At 41.1% G+C, this 16,952-nt stretch overlaps 1 protein-coding gene across 4 annotated transcripts in view; it reads right to left on the reverse strand.

Annotated features, from left to right (window-relative positions):
- Positions 1–2,853: 2,853 nt before the first annotated feature.
- ARNT2 (aryl hydrocarbon receptor nuclear translocator 2) overlaps positions 2,854–16,952 on the reverse strand; it is a 107,466-nt gene continuing 93,367 nt past the window's right edge. For all 4 annotated transcript variants that reach the window (XM_032194626.1, XM_032194625.1, XM_032194623.1 and 1 more), the window contains 4 exons: positions 14,417–14,555; positions 12,128–12,293; positions 9,483–9,619; positions 2,854–7,051 (listed from right to left, as the gene is read on the reverse strand). In XM_032194626.1, coding sequence (XP_032050517.1) covers positions 6,953–7,051; positions 9,483–9,619; positions 12,128–12,293; positions 14,417–14,555 — 541 coding nt within the window. In that variant the 3' untranslated portion in view covers positions 2,854–6,952. The remainder of the gene's footprint in view (positions 7,052–9,482; positions 9,620–12,127; positions 12,294–14,416; positions 14,556–16,952) is intronic.

Consider the following 16,952-nt stretch of genomic DNA (forward strand, 5'->3'; position numbering starts at 1 on the left):
GGGAAACCAGGGGTGAGAGGACACTGCAGCTGAGAGAAATCCCACAGTATGGATTCCTCCACTAAGCGGAAAGTTTTATGATCTGGTGCTCGCCCCCGGGTCCATGCACTGAAGATGGCGTGGGTTGCATGTACGTGTGCGAGGGAGTTTTCTCCTCTGTGTTTATTTAGCAAAGTGGAGGTCTCCAAACTCCACAAAAGCAGCAATGTAGGCCTCCAAAACACTTGCTCCTCAATGACAACGCGTCTGACTGCCTAGCCAATAACTCCAGTGCTGAGAGGAAAATAACTCTACCATGGTTTTGTTTTGCAAAGCGAAGCCGCCTCCTGCCCAGGCCACACACACAGAACCGCTGGGGCTGCCATCGGTCACCGCGAGGAGGGACGGGCAGCTGGGCGTGAAGGCCCCGGGAGCCACCCCAAACATACTTTGGATGATAGGCTGCACCAAGCAGCCTTACACTGCTTCAAGTCCGCTTTTAAAACCATTTCAAGTATTTAAAATCTCACCTTCTTCACTGGGAACCTGCTATTTATAAGAGGCAGAGGTGCACCAAAGCGCTGGAAAATTTAATCATCTCGAAGAGGACACACGAGCTGAGGCAGACCTCCAAGCTGCAGCTGGGGCTTTCTTCTGTCCCTCTGAGCTGTGCCTGCATATTTGTAATTACAGCAATGTGTGTACAGCTGTTAAATTTTGCCTGCAAGAGCCATGGTAATTGCACTGCTGCATGTGCATCTTCTATGTGTGACCCTTCACTTGACATTTTTTTCAGCTGGGTCCCAAATGACACATTTTGTATATTACTATTTAGTGCCAGTCTATAATTAGAAGATAATTTTTTTCCAGAGCTAATGAAAAGATGCCCTTGCAACCTCTGGACCTGATCCCAAATCCATTAATACATTTCAAGTGATTCTGTTTCATTTTATGTGGGACAGAACAAGAAAATTGAAGAAAGATGCTGCCAAGTATTTCCAACCAGGAATATGCAGAAACTTGGTGAAGAAGGATGAAAGAATTCATCTGTATCTGTCCCCACTATATCCAACTTGGAGAGAAACTGGGAAAATTAAATGAGTAATACTTCCTGAACTATGATGGTATATTGATGGAAACGTGGCTAAGAATTAGCTCCCACGGAAAAATTAAGAAAAATATATTTCTATCACCATAATGAAGACTTAAGCCATTTTTATGAGTCATTAACGCCAGTTTATAGAGCCAAAGGTGGTAAGTGCTGGGATATACTCAACTTCATTTCTTCCCTGTGCATCAGCTTTCACGTGTTTCTTTCCCGATTTCTCCCATGGTATCCCACCACCATGCCGTGCCACAGCAACTGTCACTGAACATTTGGATCCCTTCCACATCTGCATCTGCAAACCCAAATTCCACACCAACAGTAATAGTCCCCAGCAATTCCACAGCCAGTTGTCATCATGGTGCCCAGCAGTACCCTTGATTTAGCATATGAGAGTACGGGTTAATGGCCATCAATCCGAAAGGAGTGCCAGGAGGGATCCTGTAAGAGCCCAGCCACACCATACCCTGCTTGGTAATGCTGTACCACCCGTCCTGTGTGCTCCTTTCTACTTGGATAATGTCCTTCCAAAAGCAAATAAAGCCCTATTAAAATGCAACAAAAAAAGCAACAAACAGCTGCCATGATGAAGGCATGAAGCATTTCTGGGGGTTTATGGTTTTGGGCATACCTTTATCAAAGACCTACTGAAAAAAAGAATGCCGCTTTGCTGAAGACCCAATTTTCAGAGCAAAACAGTGTGAATGGAACATTTTCAACTTGTCCTCATCACCACCATCTGACTAAGGACACCCCAATGCCCTGCTTTGACTGTGGGTGTCCCTGCTGGGTCCCCAGCAGGGCTCATGCCTCTTCTCCAGAGGCAGAGCCCTTAAAAAGAAGTGTGGGCTGTGAAAACACCACCTACCCTGAAACAGGAATGCATGCCCTGGAGCACAGCATCTTCAGCTCCCTGTGGCGGTCAAGGCATCAGCTTTTTAGATTTATTAGCAAGGTAAAACCCGCTCACAAAATACCAAGAAGACAAAGAAATACAGTATAAATACAATGAAGAAGCACTGTGAAAAGCAAATGCACTTTACATAAGAAAGTCTGGAAAGGTCACCGGAATGTTTGTGGGAAGGGTACAAGTATTTTTCAACTTTGAATAATGAGACCGAAAGGTGGACAAAGAAACCACTGTGCTGCCACCCCAGAGACTGAATAAAAATTGCCACAGACTGAATAAAAATTGCCACAGACTATGAATCAATTCTAAATCAATTGTGCTCTAATGAAGCGCTCTACAATACAGATACCAAATCACACACCTCAGCACGACCAGCAGAACAGGGCTGTTGATTAATGCTTTTCTGGAACTTCTTTCAAACTTGAGATCTCAAACTAACATTCCTCTCCCTCTGGACAGCCTTTGTACAAGGAGAGGGGACCTTCCCATGCACCACCACACAGCACAGAAGATTTCAAAGAAAAGATCAGTGCCTGATCTTCTGATTTTTGCCATGAATCTTATCATTCAGGGTTAATTCCTACCTGATAATTCCCAACAGACCTTACTTATTTACAAAAAGACAGGAAGTAACAACAGCTCATGACATTTTTATTTTAATGAAATTTAAAAAGGCAGTTATTAGTTATACATACACACAACTGATTCTGTACTTGTTAGTCATAAATATAGAACATTCAGAAGTACAAAATACACTTTATCCACAGCACAATTTCACATCAATATGAAGAGTTTAAACAGATTAAGTAACCAAGTGCCTAACCATGACAGAAGCCCATTTTTGAGATTTTTTTTTTTAAAGACCATTAATCTACACAAAGTAATCAGTGCCCAGTCCTCAGTTCCATGAAATACACTCTGGTTTAAAGTATGAAAAGACTGACCTTCTACAGACAATTAGATGCCCTCACTTTTTCTTTGCTCCATTAATAGAAACAAAACAAAGCCCGCATTCTCCTCTTCTCACAGCCAACAGCTGTGAAAAATGTGACTCTGGCAAAAAAATCACCTGAATCCAAATTGAGCACTGCCAGGAAAAGTGAAAATATCCGAACTAGAAATTAGTCCACTCGATACCTTGCAAACAAAGAGCAACAGCAGTATGACACTGATAAGGCATTAATGACAAAATGGCTGTATTATTCTCGAAAAAAGAGTACACCTATGTATAAAAATATATGTCATAGCAATTGGGTAAATCCAACACTATTTAACACTGTGCCAAAAGTAATTAAGAGTTAAAAAGGCAGTACTGCAAGAAGTATTTACAGTTTCATACTGTACTTAAAAAAAAAAAAAAAGCAACAAAGCTACAAATGGAACTATCTGGTTAAAGCATAAACGTCGGTACTGCCAGTAGCACTTGTAATAAGTAATGTGATGAAGTCCCTCTTGTTAAACAGGATTGCTTGTTTGAATAAACGAGTGTAAATATTTTAGTATCTAAAATCTCAGTCTACATGCCCACTCAAGGAAATAACTCACCCAGACCATTATTATTTGCAGTTTAAAAATCAAAAGATTCGGTTTCAAGAAACACTGTGTTTGCAACACAGTTCGATCAGAAATCACAGCTTTATTTCCAGCTTAAAAAACCATGAAAGAAACAAGAAAACCACCACCTGTGAAATTCTGGAAACCGGCAGCCAAAGCGCCAGCAAAAGTTACACCAACGGCACGTAATAAAGACGTCAGCATTCCAAATGCACCTCATAACTTCAGCTATAGTATAAGTAAGTTGCTTTAGTAACCAAACACGTGACAGAAAGATACAGCACAGCTTAGGCGACACGGCGCGTTGTGCCACAAGAACCGGGACCAGGCTGTTGCAGAGGAGCAAGCCACTGACACGACGGCGGCACGCAGCCACGGCAGCACGGGATGCCCAGCAGCAGCAGGCGCTGAGTTTGCTTGTTCACTTGGCCAGAAGCACGAAGCTGCCAAACTCTTAAAGCTTGTTAAGCGCTCCCTCCTCACTGGCTCGGGAAGGGCTGCCCCACACCTCCCCACCTGTGCATGGCAAGGTGCTACAAGGATGTGATGGCCAGGACCGGGCTGGGAGGTAAGGAAGGGGGGAAATGAGAAGAAAGCTCTGCATCTGGATGGCAAATGAGGGTGAAAAAGGCTCGCAAGGAAAACCCAAACCTGGTGCTCTCCGGGCTGCCCTGTAACAGAATAGCCACCCCCTTTCCCAACCAGGAAGGCAGGGGTGCTCTACAAGATAAGCAGCAGCCCATGCTCTGATGCCTCTGGCATACTGGCTTAAAAAAAAAATAATACTGTATGTAGAACAAAACAAAACAAAAAAGGGGAGACATGCTTGAAATTCTGCTAACAGTGCACTTTTAACTGCACAGTCAAATTCGGTACACAAGAAGCCTTCAACAGTAGTATAAAAAACATGATACACTGAGGAAGTTATCATTGCTGATATTAGGAAAAAGAAAGTTACATAGATCTTATTTTTAAATTGAATTCAGGGAACAAAAATAAATTATAAGTAGAGCAGTCTGTCAGGTTAAATGAAACAGAGGAACAGAATTTTTTTCATTCATTTTTCACTTTACAGACAAATGTTTTTTAAAAAAATTTAGAACTGAAATTTATCACATCAAGTGTCTTCTGCACAGAGATATAAGCTGCTCATCTACTGCTCTCTCCCTTGTGATTAGATCCTACAGAGTGCTCCTGATTACAAAATCATGCAGATGCTGACTGTATCCCCCTCCAGCCTGCACAGCATCTATGCACCTTTTACAGAAATTGTTGAATTTCACTCTGAGGACAGCAGAGCTTTGTTTATCTAATTCAGTGAGCAGTCATTTGTCTGAGCAGCATGGGCAGAAAGGGAGAAGGCTCCAAGAGAATAAACATCCATGTATTTAAATGAATAGTGCTAAAGCACATGGCTTGCTTACCTAGGAAGGTATTTTCCCTATCTCTGGGAGAGAAGAGATATGACTTTTTTTTTTATTAATTTATTTTCAGCATGATTTTGGTCAGACAAATACAGACCAGGAGACCTGAGGCCTCTGCAGTACTGCATCTATATATATTTAAAAAATTCCTAAAAAAAAGAGTCCCTAGCCCCACTTGCACGTAGGGTGAGAGATTGGTCCCAGGTTTACCAAGAGAAACAGTAGGAAAGGCTCTTCCTGGACACTGAAAACTACATGCTGTTCTACCCGAGGGCTGGGGAAGAAAACTCATGTGGAAAAGCACCCTGTGGCTACACGTGAAAGCAGTGTCCCTGTGTCACGTTGGCTGCAGCCCAGCAGCCTGCAGTGTCTTTCACCACGAGGCCTGTCCGTAATGGCTCCTGAACATGCAAAGGCTTTAGGAAGCTGACCCTGTCCCTCTGTGAAGGTTGACTACCACTTTCCAACCTCAAAAGTCACAGAAACCCTGCACACAGGAACTCTGGGCTCCTTGTCCTTTGTGAGCCATTTCTTCTCCTCCTATCCCAAAGAAACGGATAAAAATGTTGACCTTTCAACCCAACCTCTTGTAACTCATCATACAAATGAGATACCAAATAAAGAACTTTCTACCACATTTCTGATGAGTGTATGTGGTAAATGACTAGTTCAGGAGGAAGGTGATTCACTTACCTCTGTGGAAAAGCATATAGCATTCAGAATAGTCAGAGTCCTCAAAACACTTGGTAAGGTGAAAATCCCATATTTAACAGAACAGGGTTAACAGGGTTTAACAGAAGAGATTGCTTGGGGATCCAAGCAAAAATTCAAGTTATCACCGTGTATGCAGTGGACAGGAGTCCAACTGATATCTATTACCAACTCACTCTAAAAAAATTATACACTACAAAACCATCTCACTGCTTGCAGCGAATGAGCTTGAATGATTTCATTGTACTAGGCCACCACCTTGCACTGTTAAAATGTGAGGTTTCACAGTATAAAAAGTACTTCACAGAAAAGAAATGCAGCTAATATAGAAATTACGATCTTGGTGTGTTCATAGTCATTTTTATGAGGCAATATTTTTGGGAAAGCAAGAACAATAGAAATTAAAGCAGCCAGTGAGAAACGTATAGAGTTATAGGCCTCAATTCAGTGCAAAATCAGACTAATAGCTTATGTAAGTAAATGCTTGTTCTGAATAGAGAACCACCTGAATTAAAAGTAAGAACACTATGTGAAGTGATGGAGACTCCTCCAATACCTAAATCCTCCACATATTGTTAGCCTTCTCAGTATGCTCCAGAATGGACCCTATTTAAAAGGCAAAAGAAACCAGTACAGGAAATCACTTCATACAGCACAAGATATACATAAAGTACCAAAATGTACACACATTCAAGTTTAAGTTAGAAAAGGCGGAGCTGAATCTTCTGGTGAGAGAGGCCTACATTATGTTGCTTAATCTCACATTTAAAGTGACCTAAGAACTACAAGAATCAAAGAAAACAGAATACTGTGTCTGCTTCCAGAAACTTAAGCTTAAAGCAAGGCATCGAAATTGAGCAGTAGGCACTGTAACAAGACATTACCTTACCTTTTCTCTGTTAGTCTTTGTTACTTCATTATCTATTTAAAAATTACCATTCAAAAGGAAATATTAGGTATCATTCACATTCAAATATTTAAGACTCAGAGATTATTTTTTTCAATCAAGCAAAGTTTTTGATCTCTGAGGTAGATGACATTAAAAAAAAAATGGAGCTGTCAATGAACACTAACGAGCTGGAGCTCCTCTGTTGGCACTGACGCACCCCAAGGAGGTAAGAGCAAGCCCTACACCACTATCTGAAATATGAGAAATGCGTCTTCTGGTTTAGTAGCTTCTACAGAAATGCAACACAGAAAAAGCAGAGCCAAAAATACACTGAAGGGGCCTTGGAGAAGAGCTTCCATTTCTGCTCCACAATTCAGAAGCTATTCAGAAAATGGTGGAAACATGCCCAGGTCAGCAAAATCTTCAATGTTGTAATTGCCAGTACCCTGCGTCGGATCCCCCGGCATTGGCAGCATGTCCTGCATGATAAGGAAAAATCAAAGTGAAGTGTCACTTTCTCACACGTTACCCAGACACAAACCATTTCCTCTTCATCTCTTCAGTGTAAAACCAGGAAAGGCCAAAGGTCAGATAAATAAGATAAAACCAGACCTCTGCAGGATACTGGGCTAAGGTTTGCGTGCTGCTTATGGTTTTGCTGGAGCTTTTCTGTGCTGGATGTGTCAGCAGTGCAGAAGTTTCAGATTGCTCCTCTGAGTAAACCACAGCTGAGCCATCCCATGCTAGTCCCAGGCTGACACAATTCCCAGTGCAGTGGGTAGTTACACATGGAGAGAAGCAAACTCTATGGCTTCGCTGAGGACAGCACTACATGGGAAGTATTCAACATCTCTCACACTCCTGTATCCTACCAAAAGGAGTTTCTGCTAGGTCAGCATGGGTTTGGGGAGTAGCACTCTGTTAGTGAACATACTACTGATCTTCCTCCTCTGAGGAACACTGAAGCCTGGACATCCACCCTGGCTGACAAGCTGCCCAAGCAGCCTTCCTGCACATGCAGTGGCAGAGGAAATGGCAGAAACTCCTCAGAACAAATGGGATTTCATGGTAATTGCTCCCACGTGTCTTGAGCCAAGTGAGGTCCCTGCAGGAGGCTTCAAAAATACTCAACCTTTCCTCTCCGCCAGAGACTGAAGCCACAGGGAAAAGACATCCCTTGCTGAGAAAACCAGAGTTTACACTTGCTTTTCCTGTCAGTCTTTACAATAATAAGCCCTTACTGCAAAGCCAAGTTTTGCTATGGATGGATCATTATCCTTACAATAAAACAAAATCTAAAGAACAAATGAGAAAGCTCACCAGATCTGCTGTGTGAAGGAATAACTACTGAGAGCAGCTGTGTACTGAGCAGTAGCCCCAAAATAAAGGAAGATTAAAATCCATCTGAGGTCTCTGTATCATGCTATCAGCAGTAGAGAATGAGGTAGTGGACAGTACTGGCAGTTTCCAAGCTGCCAGGGTCAGCCTTTATCTTTCCACACATTCCTCCCCAGCCAAAGGGAAGTTTTGTTTGCCCCTGCCTGCTTAAATTTCCATCCCTTTGAAGGTATTTCTGTTGCTGGGGCCTCTGAGGCAAGGTCTCCTCAGGTAAAGACTGGCAGGGTAGCTCCTCTTTCGAGTTTTGCCTCTCTCCTCATGTCCAGCTAACCCAGGGCTGGCTTCAGGCACAAACAGCCCAAGCAGCTTCTTGGAGGCCTTTCAATCAAGCTCATCCAACTTTCTCATCACATCCAGTAATTACCCTAAATCCCTCGAAATGCAAATTCACCTCCAAGTACTCTGCAGGTGAGTCTAATTCTTCCTTTCTCCCATTTAATCCTTGGCACTCCTTCTCCATAATTTCAAAAAACATTTGCTGGGACACAGCACTTGCCTGAGACACAAAAGCAAGATGCTGCTTGCGGGGAGCCCTGCATCTCTGTGGGCAATCGAACTACGCTGCCATCAGCTCTGCTAGAATTATCCTGAAGATGCTTTTGGGTTAAAATACATGCAAAGTGATTAAACTTTGCTTATAGAGAGATATAACAAATCTATCTTGTCTTGGCCGTGCAGCACGAAGACGGGTAGTTATTCTAGATGCAGTGATGTTATTTGTTCCTGTGTGAATGAACCATGGCTTCACAAAGGAACATTTTCAGGCTAATTCCTCTTCTGCAGCATTCCTGAGAGCAACTGAGCACAAGCCCAGTCTTGCAGACAAATAAGATAATGAGGTGCCCCACTTCTAAACCTTGCTTGGGGCTTGAGCTGTCTTTTTTTGTACTTATCTGCATTGTTTTGTTGCAAGTTGTCTTCATTTAACTTAAAAACAAGTTACACAAGGACAGCAACTTTATAAGCTAACTTGTAAAGACCACTCCATCCATTGTTGAAGGCCAAAAATAATACTTGATGTTGCGAAATCAGGTAGCTGAAGATTATTTGCCAATCATCCAATATCTGAATGAATTTAGCCTCAAAAACTCATTGGGTGCTTTCTTCTATGCAGCATCAGACTCCTTTCCTGCTGGAACTATCCAGAATTAGACTGATGTCTAATTGGACTTGACTGGGATTTCAGAGGTCAGCACCAGGGTAAAGACGACACTCTAGGTGGAACTATTTTATGGCTTCACTGCAAAATACCCGTGCTCTAAGTATAGGCAGAAAAAAAGAAGGGAAAGCAACATTTTAAACCACCAAAGATGCTGTTCTTTGGCAAAAAAAAACAAAACTATCTCAGTTGTAGCTAACACCAGCCCCCAGTGACGCAAACCCACAGCAGCACACAGCAAAAGGTAATTGCTCCAAGCTTTGCTAGCCCCCCAGCTCATCAAGAGCCATGGTTATTCGAACTGGCCATGAGAACTTGTTAGAGGGACTTTGGGCTCAGTGAGCTCTCCTCACCTGGAACACCTCCGTCTGACTGGGCTGCGGGTGCGAATGCTGGTCCCCACTTTGCTGGTTGTGATGCTGGCTCTGCCACTGGGACCAGACTTCGGATGGTCTCCCCTGGAACTGGCCGCTGCTCTGGCCACCTTCAGCTGGAGGAGGAAAGAAAAGGCAGAAATCAGAGAGCAGCTCCTTCAAAACACTGACCTGCTTTGGAGGCTTCATCCCCTGATGCCCATGTTTGCAAATGCCTCTCCAAAAAAGCGCCCTGAGTGCCACCCTGCCCCTGCTGGGTGGAAGCCAAAGGCAGTTTCAGCACTGATGGCAGGGTGGGTGCCAACCTGCAAGCAAAGCTCACTGCCCTCGCTGCACAGACATGGCAGATGAATTGTTAACAGCAAAATGCACCGTGACGCCATAAGCCAAGAGCAGAAGACAATTTTCAAGCATCCCTCTACAGCTTTATAGGCACAAATAGAATCACAGGTCATTGTTAGTCACCAACATTTACCATTTCACTTAAAAGCTAAGCAAACTGCAACATCCAAATGCTGTCGCTTTAAAAGACTAATCCTTGCAGCAGCAGTGGGTGCACAGTTACCTGTTTATCTGAGAAGTACACTTTCAGATTTTGTAAACAGATGTAAAATCAGTAAGATCAACAGGCAACAGACTTGCTCTATTAAATGCAGACACTGCTGTACTAAATGCAGAGTGCTGTGCTGGACTGTCACGTTCGCCAATATTACAGATGCAAAATGATTTATTTAACAGGCAGCCTATAGCAAATTATTATCCTGTTCATGTGCTGATGGCTTCTTAAAAGTCTGAGGCCATTTAAATTTCACAGAAAGTAATGGGAACAACACGGTTTTATGGTAAACACACTTAAAATGATGACTTTGGGGAGATGAGTTTTTTCTAAACAGTATGCCAGAAAAAAACATGATGCCACACACATTAATTCAGTCACCTGTTACACATACACTTTTCATGAGCACAGTCACAACTCACACTTTAGCTGAGCTCATTTTACCCTGTACTTATACAGGTTGGCACAAGCTGGCCCTGAACTTAATTTTTTTTTTGCATAATTTTCTTTTACTTATTTACAATATCCCCTTCTAAGAATTATTTAGAAAGCTTGCTACCAGGCTTACACTTTTCCCTTATTTTTCCCCCTCTCTTTCTCTCTTTTTTTAATAGCCATTTCTACTATTTTTTGCCTGTCTTCCCAATGATGCGAAGAACCAAGCTGCGTAGATCTGGTTCTTCCAGATTATCAGCACCCTCTGCCAAAGCTGCCAAATTTCCTGCACCAAATTTCCACATACCACGTTATGCCACGTCTCTGATAACCAGATCCTATAATGTCAAATCAATCACTATGCCATAGTCATTGCTTTAGCAAATAAAGGAACGCATGCTTAATCCTGTCTTTTTGACTACCAGCTAAGCCACGCAAAACAGATAAAGCGAACATTTTACAGGAGAGTAAACAAGCTGTAGTGACGTATTTCTATCACAGCTTAAATAGATAATTATAGTTCTTCCCTTACTGACATTACCACAACAAGTAATTCAGCTGACTCAGAAATCCTACAGTCACTCTATTGGACAAAATAAAATTCATCTAAGTTACCCTTTAAAAGAAAGCTGCAACATTTGTTTTCGCGGAAGAATAAGTTGAAATTAAGTCAGTGAGGCAAATGATGCTTCTTTTCAGCAAAATGGTTACTGCCAGCCGGAGGTTGAAGACATTCGTCTTTCTGAAGGCTGTGTTATTAATAGCATCCAAACTGATGTAGGTCAGGTAATGTTTCTCATTAGGTGAAAGGGTTCTTGCCAAGTAGCTTAGGCCTGAAATGCAAGGCTGTCTCATAAACAAATGTACAAAGCCTAGTGGAAATGAAAATGGAGTCATGAATAAACTCTGTGGGAAGAGCTCCATTTAACCGCACTTATTCTAAGCAATGCAGCACAGGTCTGCTCTCAGAGAGGCTGATCTGCAGCAGAGCTGCTCCCATGGTATTCTCAAGAGAGAAGAGAAAATTACACACATTAGCATGATGCTACCTATGCTTTTTGCAGATTATTATCAGCCAGCAACAACATCCTTCATGGACTCCATCTGTGCTTTTCACTGACAGATCCATATTTCTTTTTTTTACTCTTTTAGCAGCACTGTAGGTACAGAAAATCCTGTGTCCAGCCACACTTCAGCAAGCCATCTCTGGACAATGATACTATGCAGTCAGGGAAGTTGAAAAATTGAAGGAATGTAAATTTGAACATTCCATGAAAGTAATCTCATTAGAAGTGAAAAGAGACTGAACCTCCTGGCCACAACTTGGGAGGACATGTACTAGTGATGTAAGGAATTCTTGAATATATCATGACACAATTTACGGAGGAAAGAAGTACCCTCATATCACAAAACGTCACAACATTCTGAAGGCTACTAAATGTAGAGGAGAGGTGTCACGGAGGGACCATGTCATCTCAGTCCACCGTGCTCAAGAGGAGAAAGCAGAACCCTTTTACATCCTGGGCTTCCCAACCGACTCACCAAAAGAAAAGGTTGGAGGATTTTAAACTACGTTACTACTGGAGAGTTTCCTTTTTATGTGCATTTCTGTGCTACCTCATTTAAAACTTACCAAACCCTGCACTCCGGTTTGCTAAGCTAGAGTAGGCATTCCCACTTGGAGAAGAGGTGGCAGGGCTGGAAAGAGGGCTGTATGATGATGGATCAGCTGGGTAGCTGTGACTTGTTCCAATCCCAAATGGAGATGACTGAGCCTTCCCAGACTGAGACGGAATTTGCTGAGGAATAAGGGAATAAGAAAGGAATGAGTTTTATTGTTGAGGAGCAGCACAGCAGACTCACATTTTAACAAGGCAAAGCAAAGACTTAATAAATTCTGCAGATGCAAACAGGCACATTATCCCCATCTCAGCCATGTTTAATTTCTGTCAAAGCCAACTTATCGCTGCATAAGGAACACAACAGGCTATAAACCAACACAGCTCTCCTGCTTATTAACTTGCATGTACTCAATAACAGAGCTACTTGCAAAAACATGATTTCCTTTGCCTCTATTACGAGGATTAATCTCAAACTGAACAGCTACTAAGACTTCACCTTTATTTGCTATGTTTTGATTTTGCAGTACCACAGTAAAATCAGTTATGTGAATGTCTTGTAGAATATAAATTGTTTCCAGGTGATTAGAGTCTTCAGTGCTTGGGGGAAATTTGCCAAAGAAGTTTCCAAAGCTCATGAACTGCTTTCTCTCCCTGCCTAAGAACTACAAGGAACAAAGTTATTTTGCCTTGTAAAAGGTTTGGGAGGGAGTGTGAATCACCAGGGAATAAACAGTCTAACTTTGATTTAATTGTGCAGCCAAGTTAGTTCAAGGGTATTAAAAAACAACCTGGTGTCATTTGCATCTACATAATGGCATTGTCATAGGATCTCCAAGAATGTAATACAAATGATTAAACACCGCAAGACTGCTTTGAGACATGTACACTGAGACTAAGGGAGGTGAAGCGCCTTGTCCAAAATAATGTGCTAAAACAACATATAATGCTACAGATAAAATCTGCTTATAAACTCTTTCCCATCTCCCGCGTCGCGAACAAATCCAGCAGTTCCAAGAAAAACTCACTGCCTAATCAGTTCCACAAATAGAAGTTAAAGGTGATTACATCTCTAGATACTTTTAATGATGTGCACTTTTATTGGCAATCAATGCGCTCAAGTGAAGCTACTCTCTTAGACAAATGCAAGGGACCTGGGGGAGGAAGAGAGATCCCAACAGGCATATAACATGATGGAGATGCTATTAAGTCTTCAGCTCAGTTCCAACCTAATACATCATACATTTCGAAACGCTTCCACAATGACAATGAGAGCATGATGTGTTACTTCTGCAAGGCTTAACTCTATTTGTTTAGGATGGATGAATGAATTCCAATTTCCCCATGCTCACATATAAACTCCGTTGACTTGGACAGAAAGAGAGACGAGTAATTTTTTTACACCATTTTTAGCATCCTCCATATCGTTCCAAAAAAAAAAAAAGAAGTGTCAACGTTACAACTATATTTCGTTAAGCAGGTGTAACAGAATAACCATGGCACACTGAGGGCTATGCAGCATCAATGTGATTAATGTGGAAATAACTCAGTTACACAAAAAGTGGGGTGCCCACCCCACCATGCCATTCTAGCCTATTAAAGAATGGAAAATCAGTGATTAAGAACATCATAAATAATGGATCAGACATGGTAATTTTATATTCTTTGTCTTTAACAGAGTTCTGACACGTTTATTTCTTGTTACCCAGAACAAGAGGTGATTTCTGGGTTAATGCAGTCCTGATGTTATTGAAGGGGGGCACTTTATCTAAAGATGTGCCAACACATCTCCTTCAGTACACATAACACTGTCAGCTGCACCAGGCAGGGTTAATGGAAGGGCAATGGACTAAGTAGCCTCTGCTCCAAATTCATGCCTGGATTTGTATGTACCACTTCCAGGTAATGCTGCTAACTGTGGGTAACATTGCTGGGGGCTAGACCTTGGTCCGAGAAAGAAAGAAGGAGTGAGCTTAAGACTAACGCACAGCAGCTGTCCTCTTTTATTTCATTCAGTGCACACATACAAATAAATGCAGGAGACCTCTACTGGGATTTATGTCAGTACAGTGATGGCTGCTATTATGAACACTATTACAAACTAAATGCAGTTAGACATAGGGCTGCTGTCTCAAATTATTATAACCTGTCAAGGAACAGAAGTGGAGGAACAGATTTCCCTCTGAGAACCAAACACAGTACATTTAATCACAGTATAAATGGAGTTTACTAATCCCTTTGTAAAAAGAAGAGGGATTGCAAATCTCTAATGACCATGAAAACAGAACAGCTTTAATCAATACCTGTCCTGGAAATGGTGGGCGATTTCCTGTCCAGGCCACCTGACTCTGATTTAGCTGGCGAGATATCTGTGTCAGATTTTGGCCTGTTGATGAAGAAGACTGGATGTCGTTCACACCAGGCACATGTACCACAGATGAACTAAAGAAACAGAAACAGTGCCCAGCTTGTAGGATATATTCTCAATGCACAAATAGCATTCCAGATACTGAAATCCTGATAATTATCTCAGTAAAACTAATTGCTCATCCTGTATTAATTAAAAAATTAATTAGAACCACTAGAAAACTATCAAGATTATTGGCATTCTAAAATGAAGGTTCAAATAGATACATACAACAAAATTATTTTGAATTAAACTTCTATAATCCCCAGTAAAAAAAAAAAAAAGTAATCTAGCACACTGTACATAAACACTTAGCTCCATCCAAGTTTATTATCTAACGCACTAAAAAAAAAACTTGATTGCAGAGAGTATTTAGGCAGGTACTTCATTTTGAATTTGTGCTAAAAGTCAACAGTATTTAAGCATTTGCTGAAATGCCATCCTAAATGAAGATGCACAAAAAGATAATTACAAATATGTCCTCATTTGTTTCCTACCTTGAAAATGAAGAAGTGTGCGTTATATATTAAAAATTAAAGCTTTTAATTCACATTTCTATCAATGTGAAAAAAAGAATACATAGCTATATATTCATGCAAAACAATAATCAAGAAAAAAAACGAAATTAATGTGGAATTAAAAAATTACACATGTGGAATTAAACTCTATTCCAAAAGAATTTGTTTATATGTTAGTGCTTTCTAATTGCTGAATTTTGCTACAGAGAAATTTCCCTGACATTTCTAATCAGAAAGAACATAATATAAAGGACTTTAACACTTGAACAACTGAATATATATATAACCACACATTGTGAATATGCATTTATGCTATTCGTATATGAGTATATATGTATATTCACAATTTTACATATTCTATATAAATATTTAAATAAATATAAATGAAGACAACATATAAAAATGCTTTTGTACAACAAATGAAACAGTTCAATCTTTTTTCAATGCCATTGCTATTGTCTATTTTCATGATCATTTTACAGATAAAGAAGGGAGCAGATTAGGAAAGAAGTAAATTAGGCTGAGCAAAGAGGACACAGGAACCTGCATCCTCTGAGAAGACTGACTAAATACTTCCCACAGTAGTAAGCAAAATGTGGCAGGCATCTGAATATGGGATTTGCTGTCCTTTCTTCAGCTGCCTAAAAGTGCGTGTCTAGAAATTCCTTGCAGCGTCTGTATTATTATTACTTTTTATTTTTATTTTTATTTTTATTTTTATTTTTATTTTTATTTTTATTTTTATTTTTATTTTTATTTTTATTTTTATTTTTTACTAGCACGGAGTCTCCCAAGTGGGCAATGTGAACCAGAAAGTCCATCTAACTTTGGCTGACCTCTGGAAGCACACAATAGCTGTTCGTGATCGCTGGCCCTAATGCCAACACCTTCTCAGCCACACTGGCAAGTCGCATCGTCTGAAGGGCTTGGACGGCATCTGGAGCATACAGTTTGAAACCATGAGTCTAAAAAAACAGTGCCTAAAGGCTGCTGGGCTCAGTAACCTAATGGATCTGCCTGGAGAGCATTCAGGAAGGACAGCTCATCAGGGGTAAAAATGCTAGTCTGTGTTGTTACTCGATGTAATAGAACAGGAGAAATAAAGCTACAGTTAAACATCAGGAATGAACAAAGGAAATGAACAAAACACATGCCAAACCCCAAGATGGCACGTCAACCATCCACTAATATACAATATCCAACTAAAAGACATTTCAGTTCATTGTCAGGAAAGCATTGTATTATAAGTTACTCTTGGTTTTTACTTGGACAAAACAAGCAGAGGGATTATTTTTCTCCCCACTGAGATTATTAGCAATTATAACCCTAAGAACACAATGGTTTATATAAAATTATAATTTGCAGATGGTTTCTAATTCCTGGAATCAACAGCCTCTGAATGAAACTTCAGTGTCACAGTTGCAGAATGGTGACATGAAGGACAATAAGATAAATATAATCACTGTTACCACACTCTCAAGAAGTGAATGGAAGAGCATGCAAATTTTGAAACTTCCAACTAGCCAAATCTGTATTGCCAGCTGGTGGGCAACAACATGCAGTCTGAATAACTCAAAAATACCCCTGGAAGTGTTACACCATCACCTAATACATTTCGAAGGTGCCTTAGGAAAATGTTCATGCTGCATCCCAGGCTTCATCAGAAGTTAAGGATGAAGCACCCCTCTGCTCCCTTTAATAGTGTTGTCCACACGAGGCTGGGTCATAGAAAAATGATGCCCTTCAAGGCAGCCTGCAGATGTACTGACAGCCCCAAGTGCACAACAAATCTTTGCACTTTCCCAGGTTAGGTGAACATTACTCAGATGGATCTCTGAGGCTCCCCATCACCTCTCAGATTTGCTTCCCTTCATGATTTGCTGCTGTTTCTTAGCTTTTTCCAGTTGGACTTAC

This window comes from Aythya fuligula, chromosome 11, assembly GCF_009819795.1.
Source record: "Aythya fuligula isolate bAytFul2 chromosome 11, bAytFul2.pri, whole genome shotgun sequence".
Taxonomy (NCBI): Eukaryota; Metazoa; Chordata; class Aves; order Anseriformes; family Anatidae; genus Aythya; species Aythya fuligula.